Source organism: Lycorma delicatula, chromosome 1 (assembly GCF_047948215.1).
Source record: "Lycorma delicatula isolate Av1 chromosome 1, ASM4794821v1, whole genome shotgun sequence".
In the NCBI taxonomy this organism is placed as follows: domain Eukaryota; kingdom Metazoa; phylum Arthropoda; class Insecta; order Hemiptera; family Fulgoridae; genus Lycorma; species Lycorma delicatula.
The window spans coordinates 54,747,316-54,766,778 of record NC_134455.1 but is presented as its reverse complement, the minus strand read 5'-3'; the positions used below and the strand labels follow the sequence as shown (position 1 = coordinate 54,766,778).

The 19,463-nt window shown below is 29.2% G+C and overlaps 1 protein-coding gene across 1 annotated transcript in view; it reads left to right on the top strand.

Annotated features, from left to right (window-relative positions):
- LOC142318284 (glutamyl aminopeptidase-like) overlaps positions 1-18,273 on the top strand; it is a 112,459-nt gene extending 94,186 nt beyond the window's left edge. Inside the window, exons 15-17 of the mRNA XM_075354861.1 lie at positions 4,033-4,146; positions 10,137-10,245; positions 17,940-18,273. Of these exons, the coding sequence (XP_075210976.1) occupies positions 4,033-4,146; positions 10,137-10,245; positions 17,940-18,092 (376 nt within the window). The 3' untranslated portion in view covers positions 18,093-18,273. The remainder of the gene's footprint in view (positions 1-4,032; positions 4,147-10,136; positions 10,246-17,939) is intronic.
- The last annotated feature ends 1,190 nt before the right edge of the window (positions 18,274-19,463 follow it).

Here is a 19,463-nt window from a genome sequence, read left to right as displayed (position 1 = left end):
CAGATTTTGCAATTTTCTACAACTTTGGTATTGAATGTATTATCATTGCTGTGACGGTTTTCATTTTATAAGCAAAAAACAAAAAAGGAAGCAGTTTTTGCACGAAAACATTGTTTAAACAATTGTAACACCTAGTTACAAGTTTTCATCTACGAAACATACTTCAAATTTCTTGCAGTTGGTTTAGGGGTAACAGTTTTGTCACAAACTCAGTCCTTTTTTTAGCTTTATTGACTGGTCTAATAATAGAAAGTTGAAATTGATTTGGATGCTGGTCTTTGTCTTTTTTTAAATAGAAATATATCCAGAATATGGAAAACTAAGAAAATGGTTATTTTATATAATTCTATAGAATACATCCATTTTTACAGAACAAACTAGAAATTTTTACATACAGTTAGTTAGCTTTCCTTATGTTCCATGAGGCAAGATTTTAAATGGCAACCAGATCACATTTCACTACAGCATTTTGAATATCGTTTTATATAGTATTAAGTTTGAAATTAAGGAAAAAAGGAAGAAAGATTGTATTGGTTTTAGACCTGTCTTTCTCAATTGTTTAGAGTTTAAACAGGAAGAATGGTAGTATTTTTAATACCAGCGGCTCTTCCTGATATCAGTTTGTTAGAAGATGCCAGCAGCACATATTTGAGTGATCACAAAATCATTTACTCAGCACACTCAATAATACTTCATTTCATTGTTCATGTAGCAACCACCATATTAATGCTACTAAAGCTGCATAAAGTTTCTTCCATTATTTGAATATATATATATATTTATTTAATTAGATATACCAAAGTATACAGAATAAATAAAGTAGGATGACTTACCTTATTCCACTATATATGCAGGAGCGTTTTCCCGATTTACTTGCATCATCAGCTGCATTATATATTCATCTCAAATTACATTACAAACTTCATAAAATATAATAACATAGCATGCATTTATTTATTTTATTTAAAGTTTAAGACCTTTATAATCTTTTTTATTTTAAACTTTTATTCAGTTAAGTTAAAAATTAAATTGTAAAAATTTTTACATGTAAAAATATGATGTCAAGACATAAAAACAAATTAAAATTAAAAATTCAAATCAAATAAAAATAACTTTATGTAAAGCAATTATGCATGTTGTCCATTTAATGAACTTACTTTACTATACTGATTGAAATATATTAAATTATTCAAATATATCAAAATAGATGGTGGTGCCATCTACTGCAGCTTTCAAAATACTCTCATCCTCATATTCTGTCTGAAGGTTAATCATATTAAATTTATTTTTATGCTTATATATGTATGGTAGCTTTCTAAAATGTCTAATCCCTATATTCATATTATCCCTGTATTCATATTATATTTTTTAATTTCCAGTATTTTTAAATTTATCCTAATATCAGGTATTTTACGTTTATACAGGTATTTTTCCTGATCAGATGATCAGATACATTAGAGAAACTCAGTTTACCTTTTTTTATCATTTCTAAAATGTTCCAAGGATCTAGTCTTAAATGATCTAGTGCTCTTTCCTATATAAATATGGTCACAATCATTACATTCAATTTTATAAATACCATTCAAATTATATAAATCAGATGAATCATTGTGCTTATTACTTATTAGGTGTTTTATTATGTGGTTATTTGTCTGGTATGCGAGTTTAAATTTATTATCATCATAATAAACCTTTGTAATATGTTCAACTATTTTATCAGTATATACATATTTTTAATATACATTTTCAACTTTTTATGTGCTGTTTAATGTTATTAAATGTGTATTATTTTTAATTTTTGACATTTGTTTATTACATAGATTATCTACTAAAGAATTACCATAACCATTATATAAGCAATTTGTTTTATAATACCTATTTCTTTGTTTAAGTTACTTTTATTTTCATTATACTTTGTACAATTAATTGCTCTATTTATCATGTTTGTGTAAATACTAATTTTATTTAACCATGGGTGATTTGAAGATCTATGTATAGTGGTTTTTTTGTTAGATGGCGTTTCCTATGTATTGAAATTATACATTGATTACTTTCATTATTAATTTTAGTATTAACATCTAAATAATTTATTTTTTTTTATTATCAATTTCAAAGGTAAATTTCAATCCACTATATTAGGAATTTAATTTGTTCAAAATGATTAAATGCTCATTACATATAACTGGATTATAGACTACAAAAATATCATCAACATAGTTCATAATAAAACATTATGCTTATGGGCTAAATTAGCCCATAAACAACTTTACTTTCAAACTCCTGTAAATAAACCTTAGATAAAATGGATGACAAAGGAAAACCCATCGTTAGAGGGTTTTCCTGGGGGTGTAATATTTGCCATCATATTTAAAATAATTCTCTTTGCATATATTTCTTATAATAATAGTATTTTCAATATATAAATATATAATATTCATCAACATATTGACCACTATCCTAATTAAACTCAAATTAAATGAAACTTAAACTACCAAAACACAGTAAACAGATAAGTTAAACTTACCAAATTAATACTAAGAATTGATTTTACAGAATCCTGCATTTTCAGTTTGTATTTAATTCTATAATTACATTAAAATCAATTGTTTTTAAAAATGTAGAAATTGTTACTGTTTTATAATCTTGAATTTTGTTATGCATGAACAAGGCAGCTCTGCTGCCCATTACTGGAGTCAACAATTCCAAAATGAATGTGGTTGTAGCATGGTGATAAAAAGCAATATATTTGGTTGACTCAAAATGGCAACAGGAAACCATTGCACTTCTCAATGTGTATATATATATTTTTTTTTTCAGTAATAAAATTATAAAGTCAAACCCGTCAAATAAGATTATATTGAAAAGTAAAATAATTAAAAAGTAAGGTAATTATATTGCAGTTGACTTTACCAACTGCAGTGCTTTTGAAGTCAGAACTTCATCGTCAGCCATTAAAATTATAAATTACCTGTAAAAGAGTCCGCATATATTACTTTGTCATAACAAAACACTACTATAAGTGGATATATACTGACAATGAAGTATTGATTTTGAAAATGATATAATTTTATTAATGATTAAATTATAATAATTCAATATAATGGAAAAAGCTGGCCTCTGTGGCACAAGTGGTAGCATCTCAGCCTTTCATCTAGAGGTCCCAGGTTCAAATCCCAGTCAGGCATGGCATTTTCACACATGCTACAAATCATTCATATCATCCTCTGAAGCATGCCTAACGGTGGACCCGGAGGTTAAAAAAATATATATATATATTTGAAAAAAATGTTTGATAAAATAAATATAAATATACAATATATTTTTTTGTCAATTTGATTTAACTATAATTTTGAAAGAATTGATTGCAGAGAATTTAGTATTATCTTGTGTCAATTTTTTCTGCTTATTAATTTTTTCATTGAGATGAGTCTGCAATATTGTTTGTTAAAAGCCTTGTAGAGAATGAGGTTTTTTTATAACTTTCTTGAGACATGGTAAAAAAAAAATATGAAAAAGACTACTTTATATTATAGTAGATTAAATTAAAAAGTACAGCCTCACCTTACTGATTTGTATTTATAGAAAAATCATAATATCTCTAAAAATCTATAGATTTTTAATGATTTTTTTTTAGTTCTGAGAAAGATCTTTACTTTTTTAATAAGTAGAATAAACATCATTAACTGAAATTACTATTTTTAAAAATAATAAATTAATGAAAATGTTTATTATTATAAATAAAGAAAATTGAAAAAGGTTGTAATTAGTAAATAATTTATTATCAGAATATAGTTCTCATAAGCATTTTTTCAGTTACTTTGTTTAATATCTAAAATTAAATTTCAAAAACTACTAGCCTATTGAAATTCCTTAAAATTGTTGCTAATATTTATTTTAAAGTGCTTCCATTAGGTTAATTTTTATGACAGTTAAACACTAAATTGTCTTGCCTGTTATGTATATCAAATTATAATAAATTCTGTAGTAGTGAAGTTTATACGAATATTTATTGAATCTATTTTATATTTTCAGACTTATAGAGTTAGCAAAAGATGAAAATAATGTTCGTTCACAAGACTTTATACAACTTCTGGCTACAATATCAGAAAACCCAGTTGGAAACCCTATTGTATGGGACTTTTACAGGTACATTATATTTTAGTATGTACGTTTGAGTGAATGTGTGTGTGTTTGTGTGTGTGTGTGCATGCGTGCATACATGTATTATAATTACATTTACAATCATATATAAATTTAATTTTTTTTAATATAATTGTTTTGCATTTGTTGTTCTTGGATTCAGACGTGTTAATATTTCCAGCTGTGCAGATTCCCTCTTTTTATTGGAATTTTTATTGTGCAAATTGTGCATAATTTAATGTTATTATCACGAAGGTTTTTATTACAGCAATATATTTAATAATAATGTTATTTTACAAATGCAATACTTATGAAAATATTGACAGATGTGAACTTTTATCAACAGTATAAGATTCTTGCTAGTAATCATGCTTTCTCTTCTGAAATGACACTCCACCCTGTATTCTCCTTCAAAGATTTTTAATTGTTTATTATTTTATGATGGCATCTTCTGAATAATTGAGCTCTTCCTTCCTGTGAATCTGTATATGTCTGACAATAAAGTTCATGAATTTTCTGCAATGCTTCTGTTGTAGAGGCAGTTATTGTATTTTCCCAAAGATAAAGAAAACACTGAAAATGAGTCCATTTTGATGAAATCAGAGCAGTATAACAGCAGCTAAAAAGGCACTTCCAGAGCTGTTTTGATTTGAAAGGGACTGCAGTGATATTCTGTACTAAGGTATTTAAATATTATATGACAGTGAGTTCGGGAATTTTATTGTCAGATCTCATATTTAAGTAGTATAAGTCGATAATATATTTATAGTGAAATTAAATTTTAACTGAAAAAAGCAGCTTATTTTTTTATTGTAATAATGGTATGATTGGGTGTAATGTTTAGGATCAGACTTTTTAATTTTTCTCCAAAATAAAAACTTTAACAAAAGTCAGATCAAGTCTCTTATTGAGGTGTGCCATATATATATCCAGAACAAATAGGAGAAATTTGTTGGGTGCTGAAACTAAACAAACTTCATCTATCTTTAAGTCATACCCCACTATCATCTCACCAGATTACATCTAAAGATGTCACTCGGGACCTAGTCCCACCACAGCTGACCCCTTGACAATCAGCCATGAAAGATCTTTTTAGGAATATTCCACCAGCTGAACAAACATCAGAATTCAGAGAAGGCAGCATTTGAATACAGTGGACTGCCTGCCACTTAGAGGATATCATGCAATCGGAAGCATCAGAATGCCCTAACAATGCAGACACAAACAGGAACAATATAAAATCCAAAATCAAACTGAAGCAAATAACTTACATTTCCACACACAATGTTAACTTACTCATGCAGATTGGTAAACTAAAAATAATAACTGACCTAATAAACCAACACAAATTTTTCATCATGGGACTGCAGGAAATAAGAAACACTGACCAGGACACCATGGAATTTCAAGGATATAGGATCTACAAAGATATACTTGGGAAGAGAGTGATGAAAAGTGTCCCACAGTTTGGAACAAGCTTTGGTCAGCCTCAAAATAATAAACTCTGTACAAGAATTGAAATCACCATCCCCAAGAATCAACTCTACACCTGATGAAATCTACATCATAATAAATGCCCACGCCCCCACTAATAATAAAAACAAATTTCCAAAAGACAATAAAGAAACAGAAACATTCTGTGGTCTACTTGACCAGAGCATAAATAACATCTCCAAAAATCACATTAAACAACTAATCATATACTTCAACGCTCAAGTAGGCAGAGAAAAAAGATACTATGACATCATCTGAAAATGGCCCGCCCAAATGGGAACAAATGAAAATGGATAGAGACTCATCAATCTGTGCAGAAACCACACGTAATCTCAAAATTCACATATTTCAAGAGGAAACCTCAAAACCTAGAAGCATCGTAACTACACTAAAGGAGAATAGAAGTTAGATCATTTATTCATAAGCAAAAACCACCACAAGAGATCTACAGTGTAAAATTCCTCCAAGGAGTAGACACAAGTTCAGATGATTATGCAGTTAAGTGACTACCACAAAACCTTCAAAAAACAATTTCAAAAATACGTACTCCCAACCTGATTATTGAAGGATGAAAACCATAACCTAGCTCATAACAGTAAAGACAATGTGGAAATCCTAGCTAAATATTTCAACAAACTCCTAAAGTGCAAAGAACTCCTAAACCCCGCCACCAGCACTACAATAACAACACCAACAGAAAACATCAACCTTCCCACAATAAAAAGAAGTCTACCAAGCACTGGGGGTTGAGATGAAGAATCAGGCAGAAGAAAATCAGATCTTTGTGGAGATCTGGAAGTATGCAAGAAGACCAGCAAAAATCGCACTCAACAGGTTGTTAATGATTAAAGAACATCAAACAGCTTGTCTGGATCAAAGAAGAACTACCAGAACACTGGATGACAGCCCTCATCCGCCCGCTGTCCAAAAAAGCGAACAAGACAGACCCTAACAACTACAGGAGAATCTCTTTCCTAGACACAACACACAAAATTCTTTCAAAGAATCATCCTCAACAGGATCAGTTTACAACTTGAGAAAGAACTAGGAGAATACCAGGGAGATTTCAGACCCTGGAGGAGCTGTCCAGACCAGATCATGAGTCTCAAGCTAATAATAGATTTGAGTCTGGATCTCCAAGCTAACTGAAAGTTAGAGAAGAGTAGTGCATTGTTGAAAGATTTTTAAGGTTTTTGGCAAAGAACTGCAGAGGGTGTTTAGTATAGAATAGTAGCCTGGGTGGCTAGGGACCCGCTTGGGTGCTTTTCTGCCAGAGTAGGCACATTTGGCAATTGTGCCCAGTTGCTGTTTGGTATGTTCATGGGTTGATTTATAGGTAGGTCAAAATTGCGATGTTGTGAACAATTTTTGAGGGTATGGTATTAATATTTTGTTATAGCTTAATTTGTATATTTTTGTTGGTTATCAGCTTTTTTTTCGGTTTTGGTGAGTTTAAAAAATAAGTTTGTTAGTTGATGGGTTTTAACACCAATGGAAATGTCTTTTGAGGCATTTGCATCTATGCTATCCTGATGGAGGCCGTATTGATGACGGAAATATTTAATCAGGTATTGAGGGTCTAGAAGATGATCTCCAGTAAAGCCCATCAGGGCTAGGAATGGAGGGGGTGGTGTGGCAACCAGGATTGTCACAAGGTGGGTGTCCCCTTATGGTGTCAGACCCTAACAACTACAGGGGAATCTCAACTCCTAGACACAACATATAAAATTCTTTCAAGAATCATCCTCAGCAGGATTGGTTTACAACTCGAGAAAAAACTAAGAGAATACCAGAGAGGTTTCAGACCCTGGAGGAGCTGTCCAGACCAGATCATGAATCTCAGGCTAATAATGGATTACAACAGGAAAAGAAACAGATGTGGTGGTAAAGTTTGTAGACTTTAAGAAAGCATACACTTGCATCCACAGAGAATCCCTACTAAAAATTCTATGATGCCTCTGACTATATTGCAAATTAATAAATATGATAAAACTGACGCTCACAAACACTATATCAAAAGTGAAATTCAGAGGCAAACTCTCGGAACCATTTGAGATCAAAACAGAACTGTGCCAAAGCGATGGACTCTCATAGCTACTAATCAACTGCACTCTGGAAATGGTAATGAAAAAATGGCTCGAAAAATGCCCCCAAAAAGAAAATAAACAACTGCCTTATTTTTGTAGACAATTTGACACTGCTAGCAAATGACATTGATGAAGCTAAAATACAGATATTAGAACTTCAAAATATTGCAGATAAAATCAAAATTACAGAAATTATGCCCCATAAACAAACACAATTAAAAGAAATAAACATGAACAGTAATAAAGTCAAAATAGTAACCCAATGTAAATATCTCAGAGAAATAATATCAAACAATTTAAATGAAAAAACCTCAATCGTACCAAAAACAGACAAACTGACTGAAGCACAAAAATCAACCTGGTATACCTGCAGTAGAAAATGTCTAACCATAATGCAAAAATAAGACACTACAACACAGTTATAAAACAGGAAGCCATATATGCAGCAGAAACACATTTCCACTGAATGAACAATTAAAGACCAACTGACTTAGAAAATTGAAAGAAGAGTTGAAAGAACCAGCATTAAAAAAAGTACCAGAAAGACGGATAATGGTGGATTGAGCCCAAAAAAGCGTGTATAAACAGTTAGAACCCATCACTGATACCATGTATAAGAGAAGACTAGGATTTTTTGGACAAATCATGAAGGTGCAAGATTCAAGACTTCTGAAACAGCTAGTGCAGTACAATCTTGACTCAAAAAACACAAAGACAGATAGTTCAGGGAAATAAGAGAGGATCTGAAGGAAGTTGTCCTTACGCCAGAAGACACTACAGATAGTATAAAATTAAATTAAAAACTCAAGGACAAAAACACTTGCTTTACATTTACAAGAAAGAAACTCACAACACAAACATTTTCAACACCAAAAAGGGCAAGGAGATCGGAATGTATAAAGAAGTACTGGAAGGACCACAAGGCTCAAACAGTCCCTTTGAAGAGTCTTGTCTAATGGACTGACAAGTGATCCTGTGCGGTCATAAAAGACAAGAAAAAAATGGTATGATTATTAATTAAAGATAAACAAAAATATATTCTTTTAAACTATTTTATAAAATAATTGTGTATAAATTGACTTATTAATGAATTTTTCTTCTTCTCAAAATAGTATATTTCACTTAGTGAGCTGATGGATGCATTACATAAGAAATTAGTTATGCATTCTTTTTCTTATCAAAATAGTATATTTCACTTAGTGAGCCGACTTGTGCATTACATAAACAATTAGTTTAAAACCGTCTTATATTAAAATTATCAAGAATATTGAATAGGCAGAAATATCTTTAAAACTATTTTAAGAATTGTAGAAGTACTTCATATTATTATGGCATTTAAATAATGGATGAGATAAAAGGAAAGACGAAAATACCTGTGAAATGTATTTAACAATAACGTTCTTGATATAAACAGTGATTTTTTCCACGATTTTTTTAACCAAACTAGAAGTTGCAAAAGCCATAGAATTAAAGAAAAACACATTCATGAACATGTAATCAGAAAATAATACACTGTATTACCAAAAGTATAAAGAACATTAATTTCTCCTCTGGTGTATTAGACTTGTTATAATTTACACCATCTTGGCATTGCAAAGTTTTTTTAGACTTAATTTAGACTTAAAGTGTTTGTATTAATTTACTTTTCACATATTGATGTCTGATATCCTTGAAATCAGTGCTATTATGGTAAAAATATCTTTGGCACGGCTAACCTCCATAATCAATTACAATTGACTATACCATTTTATAATTCACTTTTTGATTAATTCAGTTTTTATATAGCTCTGTTTTTCAAATTGAGTGAACTCTACTGTTCATATAAACTAGTTATTATTTATGTTTCCATTAAATAATTTACAATGATCAGATTTTTTAAGAAACAAAAATCCTTCTGGGAATCACAAAATTTTTATAACTGTCTAGGTGAAGATAAAATTAGCTTTTGTTTTTATGGTGAAGAAACAAGTGGAATTCGCATCAAGATATTCCTACAGCAGCAGTTTCTGACTACTCTCCAAGATGGTGCTATTTTTATTTAAAACTATTTTTAGTGATCAAGATATGTTTCATGATGTACTCTGTTCACTATACTGTACAGTAATACCTAATTAATTCACTTTTCTTCAAAACTTATGTTTATAGATATTCTGAATTTTTTAATGATGTTTAGTACCAGATCAGTATAATTTTCTCTCTGCATTAATTTAAGTAGTGTTTGTTATTAAATTTGAGAATTCTTTTTATTTGGCAGTTGTAAGTATTGATTTGTTTGTTTTGTTGAATTTCATGTGTAAATCATTACAATGAATAACTTTCTTAATATGTCATACATTTTATTACTTTTTCTTTTTTTTTACTTTCTGATTATTAAAATTACTAAATGCTAAATGTTCTGTTTTAATTTACGCATAGGGACCAGTGGTCATATCTTGTCAAACGCTTCACACTAAATAGTCGATTACTTGGTAGATTACTACCTTGTATCACTGCTGATTTTGGTTCTCAAATAAAACTGACAGAGGTGAGTTTTTCTTTTATTGTATTTGAACTACATTTATAATTAATCGATTCTTTTAATTCTACATTATCTTGAGATCTTAGCAGTGCCAAATGAAATTCTGATGACAGACATTGTCTTTTCAAATGGTAACTGTATCATCAAATTGCATTCTCTTAAGTTTGTGTATTGTACTAAAGTATTGTATCATACTAGCTAGATTTATACAGTTAAACTGCATTTCAGAATTTTCTTTCATTACTAATGAAAATTTAAATTTAGTTAATCCAATGATCACCTTCCTTTTTTAAAATAGTTATGCTTTTACTTCATCTTTTAAAAGACTTCAAAAAATGGGTAAATGGTTAATGCTGCAACTCACATGTTTTTTATGTAAGTTCAAGTCTTGCTTGTCATCCTGTAAATTTTGAGATTCTTATTTATTTTATTTATGAATTTCCTCCAGGGTTTCATAGTTATTTTTTTCAGGTAAGATTAGCAAAAAACTTTTTGAATAAAAAATTAGATGGTCTTATAGACTATTTGAAAATATGTTTTTACTTCTTTTTAATTGATTTTGTATCATATTTTAATTAAATTTAAAATTGAGAATGCTCAGAAGCCTATACAAAGTGAATGAATATGTAAATTAAAATGCAAATATTAATTCTTACACAATTATCAGTAATAAAGAGAATTAGTATCTTTTAATCTTAGTAAAGATTTTAATCTTTACTAATTCTCTTTCTAACGACATTAGATTTAATATTTTAATATTTAAAACATAGTAATAAATATATGTTGTTTTTTTAAAGGCTTAATATAAAAAAATATCAATCTGCAAAAAAGTAAAAAAATAGTAAGTTTAATAAATAATTAAACTTTTTACAAAGTAAAATGAAGAAACTATTGAATAAAATCTATAAAGTATCATTTTACTCAGTCCATCTAGACAGCAGACTCTTAAAAATGGTACAAGCCTCTTAAACTTTCAGTCAAATCAGTTCTGTAAAATTTTTGATAAATTTAGTATTCAAAATGTTAGATGCTGGACTAGTCATTATTCAGTAATGAATCATTAATTAAGTAATTTTTCCATATATTTAATTCCTGATTATTGTAGACATTTTTTTAAAACTATAATTTCTAATAAAATTATCTTACAGCCAGTTTCTAAGCAATGTTGGGCCACAATTGATTTTCCCAGTCAACATTTACATTGAGCCAAATACTTTTATTCTAGATTTAGTCTTTCTTTTAGTTTCCCCTTCAAAACCCAAATCATAATTATTGCTCCAATAAATTGATTTATTAATTTCTGTTCTTTCAACAAATGTAATTTATCTTCAACATTTTCTAGAACAGAGACACACATAGTCACAGTCTTTATACAAAAAAATGTGCGTGCTTTTTCTTTAAATATCAGATATAATTTTGTCTCTGTAAATTAATCTTAAATCCAAAAGTGATAACACAAAATTACTTTCAATTTCACTGGTAAATTTTATCTTTTGTTAACTTCTGTTTAATTTTAAATGCATCAAAATAGTGTAACCATCATTCAAATATCTACAAAACAACATATCTATTAAAATACATAAAAATGAATAAAGTTAAGAAATTGGGAATGGTTAGTAGAAATGATGATCTTCCTATATAGGAACAATGCAAGACGTACAGAAGAAAATTCAAATCCATCTGCAGGCAGCAGCACCTATTCTCCCCATAAACCCTAAGGAAATTAGGAGATTTTAAATCAAGTGGGAGTAGCACAATCCTGATCAACAAGATTTCATGACCAGCTTAAATGCATGGTATAAAAAATTACTTTTCTAAAAAAAATTAAAAATCCATCTAAGAACAGACAGGGTTTCTGAAAGAAACTACCTCATCCGACCCCAGAATTGTGAGGTGTTTGTAAACATCCAACCTGACTACATTGTTTTGTCAGACCATACTGTAAATTACTTTTATAAAAATTTGAAATATGTAATGCAACAATAAATTTCTATAATGTTAACTCACTGCTACAGTGTATTACTATTCTGAAATAGTTAATTAAAAAAATTAATTTAATCAAAATTAAAACTAACTTTCAACAGTTAGTAAATTAAGGATTATTTATCATGTATGTAATTTTATTAAACACCCTTTCTCTGTTGAAATATTCAATGTTGAGAATAATAAAATCTATGACAGAATGTATGGTCTATTTATCAAATATTAAAACAGTGTAGAAAATGTTTGTTCAGCAAACCATTTATACTTTGTTGTTGTGGTTTCACTACTCTTAATTTTATTTTATCTAATTTAGAGGGGATTTGCCCATTCTAATTCTGATATATATATGCGTATATGCACATGTAAAAATTATAAAACACGATATTCTGTACAATATCTGAAACAAAAACTCAACAATTGTGATTGATAGCTTACCACTGATGGAGTTCTTTTCTCATGGTATAAAATTGCACATTTCTTAAAAATAATTAGTAATAAATTATAATTATTCTCATATACTAGTAATCACTATTTAAGAACTAGTTATCATTAGTATATAGCAAAATCTAAGGCATTGTATTAAAAAGTAAATAGGTAAAAATAACTTAACAATTCATTAAAAAGAAGTGTAAGAATTCCCATAGCATGTCAGTAATTTACTTTTGTTATCATAACCCTGACTTTCGAAGTAGGATTCATAGAAATATTTTCATCATTTAACTTTTTGTTGTTTAAATTTGAAAGAAATACCATTAATTTATCACCTGCTTAAGCTATTATCCCACAGTTAATTTTTTTTGTCTTCAGTCATTTGACTGGTTTAATGCAGCTCTCCAAGATTCCCTATCTAGTGCTAGTCGTTTCATTTCAGTATACCCTCTACATCCTACATCCCGAACAATTTGTTTTACATATTCCAAACGTGGCCTGCCTACACAATTTTTCCCTTCTACCTGTCCTTCCAATAGTAAAGCGACTATTCCAGGATGCCTTAGTATGTGGCCTATAAGTCTGTCTCTTCTTTTAACTATATTTTTCCAAATGCTTCTTTCTTCATCTATTTGCCGCAATATCTCTTCATTTGTCACTTTATCCTCCCATCTGATTTTTAACATTCTCCTATAGCACCACATTTCAAAAGCTTCTAATCCTTTCTTCTCAGATACTCCGGTTGTCCAAGTTTCACTTCCATATAAAGTGACACTCCAAACATACACTTTCAAAAATCTTTTCCTGGCATTTAAATTAATTTTTGATGTAAACAAATTATATTTCTTACTGAAGGCTCGTTTAGCTTGTGCTATTCGGCATTTTATATCGCTCCTGCTTCGTCCATCTTTAGTAATTCTACTTCCCAAATAACAAAATTCTTCTACCTCCATAATCTTTTCTCCTCCTATTTTCACATTCAGTGGTCCATCTTTGTTATTTCTACTACATTTCATTACTTTTGTTTTGTTCTTGTTTATTTTCATGCGATAGTTCTTGCGTAGGACTTCATCTATGCCGTTCATTGTTTCTTCTAAATCCTTTTTATTCTCGGCTAGAATTACTATATCATCAGCAAATCGTAGCATCTTTATCTTTTCACCTTGTACTGTTACTCCAAATCTAAATTGTTCTTTAACATCATTAACTGCTAGTTCCATGTAAAGATTAAAAAGTTACGGAGATAGAGAACATCCTTGTCGGACTCCCTTTCTTATTACGGCTTCTTTCTTATGTTCTTCAATTATTACTGTTGCTGTTTGGTTCCTGTACATGTTAGCAATTGTTCTTCTATCTCTGTATTTGAACCCTAATTTTTTTAAAATGCTGAACATTTTATTCCAGTCTACGTTATCGAATGCCTTTTCTAGGGCTATAAACGCCAAGCATGTTGGTTTATTTTTCTTTAATCTTCCTTCTACTATTAATCTGAGGCCTAAAATTGCTTCGCTTGTCCCTATACTTTTCCTGAAACCAAATTGGTCTTCTCCTAACACTTCTTCCACTCTCCTCTCAATTCTTCTGTATAGAATTCTAGTTAAGATTTTTTATGCATGACTAGTTAAACTAATTGTTCTGTATTCTTCACATTTATTTGCCCCTGCTTTCTTTGGTCATTACTATAACACTTTTTTTGAAGTCTGACGGAAATTCTCCTTTTTCATAAATATTACATACCAGTTTGTATAATCTATCAATCGCTTCCTCACCTGCACTGCGCAGTAATTCTACAGGTATTCCGTCTATTCCAGGAGCCTTTCTGCCATTTAAATCTTTTAATGCTCTCTTAAATTCAGATCTCAGTATTGTTTCTCCCATTTCATCCTCCTCAACTTCCTCTTCTTCCTCTATAACACCATTTTCTAATTCATTTCCTCCATATAACTCTTCAATATATTCCACCCATCTATCGACTTTACCTTTCGTATTATATATTGGTGTACCATCTTTGTTTAACACATTATTGGATTTTAATTTATGTACCCCAAAATTTTCCTTAACTTTCCTGTATGCTCCGTCTATTTTACCAATGTTCATTTCTCTTTCCACTTCTGAACACTTTTCTTTAATCCACTCTTCTTTCGCCAGTTTGCACTTCCTGTTTATAGCATTTCTTAATTGCCGATAGTTCCTTTTACTTTATTCACCACTATCATTCTTATATTTTCTACGTTCATCCATCAGCTGCAATGTATCGTCTGAAACTCAAGGTTTTCTACCAGTTCTCTTTATTCCTTTAAGTTTGCTTCTGCTGATTTAAGAATTTCCTTTTTAACATTCTCCCATTCTTCTTCTACATTTTGTACCTTATCTTTTTTACTCAGACCTCTTGCGATGTCCTCCTCAAAAATCTTCTTTACCTCCTCTTCCTCAAGCTTCTCTAAATTCCACCGATTCATCTGACACCTTTTCTTCAGGTTTTTAAACCCCAATCTACATTTCATTATCACCAAATTATGGTCGCTATCAATGTCTGCTCCAGGGTAAGTTTTGCAGTCAACGAGTTGATTTCTAAATCTTTGCTTAACCATGATATAATCTATCTGATACCTTGCAGTATCGCCTGGCTTTTTCCAAGTGTATATTCTTCTATTATGATTTTTAAATTGGGTGTTGGCAATTAGTAAATTATACTTCGTGCAAAACTCTATAAGTCGATCCCCTCTTTCATTCCTTTTGTCCAGCCCAGTTTATTTATGGAATTATAAACCTGGCATATAAAGAATACTTATCTGTTATGTGATGGTGATTCTGCTATTACTAAGTTACTTAAGGCTTTATTTAGGAATCTGTGATTTATCCCTGCTCATTTACATTTATGCCTATTTTTACTCCTTTATGGAGAATGTCTAATTCCATAATGCATCTTATTTTATCAAAACCAATTTTCATATATAGTTGGTTGGTCACTTTCCATTATATTAGAATTAAACCAATCATAAAAAAAGTGCGTTAATTAGAGTTAATTGCTCTGGATTTATGTATAATAATTAGATATTCTGTTTAAGTGAAGTAATAACACAATTTCTCCTTTTCTTTTATGTAAAAGTTCTACTAAGTTACTCTCATCAACTTTTGCTATTTCATTCTTTATCATCATTATCCTATTCTTCTTGTTATTTTTATAGTTATAATTAAAATGTATGTAAATGTTGCTTTCAAGACTTGGGATTTTTCAAGATACACAAATTTCCCATTTTAATCCAAATATACAAAATGTACAGATACTTTCTATTTCTTTTCTGATACTTAAATCTCCATTTTTATTCTGAAAATTCTCTTCAAAATTTCACCCACAGATTTTATCTCAGTTCTTGGCACTGTTATACTTATGCTAGGTAGTACTATCTTCATAGAAATATCAAGTAGTGAATAAAATGGTTTTGCAGTTGAAGAAGCTTATTAAATAAGATACTTCTGTCAATATGCGATTGCTTCCAGTTATATATGTTTTGTAAAATGTCGGTTGAGAACTGATACAATGCATTATATATTATAATGTATACATTATATACAATATATGATTCATGTCATTTATGTGTACAGTTAAGGAAGTTTGTTTTTACTGATTGAGGAAATAAGTAATCTTACTTTTGAAATGAAAAAAGGTCAACTTTAGCTTACAGATTACAAAATAATTACAATATTATAACTGTCATAAAAAATTTCGTTATGAAGACAAGCAAGGCTAAACACTTTTTTCCTTTTTTAATAAAAATTGTATATTTTTCTGATTAGAAGCATCTTGTAACATTAAATATAATAAAAAGAGATTTTAAAGTTTTATTTATTTAAATTGTGATGTGCTTGACATTGAGACTACATATATAAGTCCCATAACCTAACAGTTGTTAACAACGTGACACAAGTTAGTCATTCTTGCAAGTGACACAACCATTTACAAGAAAAACAACCATCATTCCATGTCTGGCTTCTAAACTACTTTACTTAATTTTATAACAATATATATTTTATTTTATACAAAATTATATATATATATATAAATGTAGACACTTAATAAAAAAGTAAATAAGTTTTCAAAGAAATAAATAATATTCTTCAGTAGAAAATAAAATAAAATAAAATTAAGTTTCAAAATATTCCAACAGACTCAGGTACATGGGATTAAGATTGTTATTGTTTTTATAAATATATTGCCTTTAATTGATATCTCATTATTGTAATTATCACAGTAAAAAATCACATAACTAAAAATTTCATTTTAAGAAGAAATCCATTAATGCTTAGGGTTTGCTCAAAACCTGATATTCTGATAAAGTTGAAGATTGCCAAAATTGCCCGAAAGATCATAGGAAATAGGAAGTGAAATCATCAATTCTGGATTTGTGAATTATCAATTGAAAATCCAAACCCTTTGATATGAATTCACAAAATGTTCATTATTTATTTACTTACCCAATATTTTTTTTTAATCTGATACTGGAACATATATTAAGCTACAGTAGGTACTACTGTTTCACAGTAATAGTTATCAAAATGTAGAACTTAAAAATTACATGCGATTTAATTTTGATGAATAGAAGACTCATGAGCTTTAATTTCCATTACTCTAATGAAACAAAACTATTACATTATTTTTAGAGAATCTCAAAAAAATGTTCAGTAAATTACAATAGCTAAATCCTTGTGAAACATATCTAAAATTTTGTAAATTTTCTTTCTCTGTTCTATAAGCATTTGAGTAATCCTCACCCCCTTGTCAGAAAAAGTAGTCAAAGCGTGAACTCCTCCCTTAGATGTAATACTTGAGCTACACATACTTTGATTCAGCAGAAAATGATGTGACTATGTATATTTACTGCATTTATTAATTACAATTTATTTAGTTATTATTTTATAATCATCTGATCACTTAATTTTTTTATTGTTTAGCTTTTTATTATGTATGTAAACAGAGGTAGATTTTAATATATTATATAATCTGTAAGTTTTTCAGTAGCATAATAATACTCATGTAAAAATTTTGTCTGCAGTAGAAAAATGTAGTGGTTGGAGGGAGAAATACAGGAAAATCTTGTAATTGACATTATTGCATTCAGGGAGTTTTACAGAATAGTTTCAGTATATAAATGTAATAGAACATAATATGTTGTGGTTGTGTTTTACAAAGCAACACCAATTTTAATTCATTTTACCTTCCTGTACTGAAGTTTTATTCTTTACATATTTATTGTGATTGTAGATTACTTCAAACATTTTTTTTTCAGCTTAAATCATTTGTTGCTGCAAATCCTGAAGCTGGAGCAGGAGCTGCTGGTCGATGTATTGCTTTAGAATTAATTGAAAACAACATTCGTTGGCTTGCTTCACATCTTCTTGAATTAGAGACAGCCTTTAATGAATATGAAATGAATCTCTAACTGGATTATCATTTTAACTTTTAATGCAATGAATTCTTTATGTTCCCTATTTATGTATCTAAATTCACAAATATAAGTAAAGGAAATTTTTGTATTTTTTCTCTGAAAAATAGATTGATTTTTATTAAATATTTGTTCTCTTGGAATGAATGTTTAACTGAAATACAATTTTAAGCATTAATGCCATGAATTCTTTATTTTCCCTATTACGTGTAAATTTAGAAACATAAATAAAGGAAATTTTTGAGTATTTTCCTCTGAGAAATAGATTGATTTCTATTAAATATTTGTACTCTATAAGACTTTATTAAAGTAAAGTTATTGATGATATTTTCATACTTAGGATAAATCAAAACTAACAGAAACCTTAGGTTAATGTGTTTGATTGATGCATAAATATTGAAATATATTAGAGTAATGCATTTATACATACTGCAAGAGCTTCGAGTGGAAATTTTGTTCAGTTTCTGTGATATGAAAGATCGAATCTAAATAATAATGAACTAGGAGAAATATCAAAATCTTTCTGTTATTTATCCCCAGTAATAAAAAAAGCAGAAAAGGCATTTCATAAAATTAATGATTTAAACAATTTTATGAAAATGAATGAAAGCTAAACATTGGTTTGAGATCAAAATGCCATTTTGTGTGAAGAAGTAAGTAAAATATAAATTGATAAAATCAAAAGGATCTGGATTTTCTTGAGGAAGATACCTTTTGACAATTTCTGCTATGTACCTTCTGACAAATAATTCCTACTTGTCAGAAGAAATTGCTTCTCACAGAAATAAATAAAGTTTAATGTCATTTTTTGTATGCCTTAAATTTTAGGATTATTGCTCTTAATTTATCCTTGTTATCTATGGAATGATGTTTTAGCTTTCTGTTAAATTTAATTTGTCCATATATCCTTCACCTTTTAAATTACTTTCTATAATTTTACATGAAGAATTCAAACAATTTGGTCTCGGTGTAGAGCATTGAACACTTTTTGAAATATAAAAACGTAACTGTTTATTGTCTTATGGAAAAAAATTTTATTTAAATATATGATTTAAAACTTTTGTATAATGACCTAAAACCAAACCAGATCACAGAGGAATTTATAATGATTTTTGTGTAATTTTAAGTCAGTGAACGTATGATTTAAATAATAAAATATCTAATAATTTTGTTAATTACAACAGAGACCATGTATAATAACTAACAAATAAACAGTTGGTAGAATACAGTATTCAATTTTGGGTCTGTATGAAATTAAATCCCCATGCCAGCAACACTTAGCCAACAAGCTCAGCTTTGACTGGTAATAATTGTCATACGGTACGGCTGATACTGAAATTCTGTTTCCATTAAGCAGCTTTTGAACCA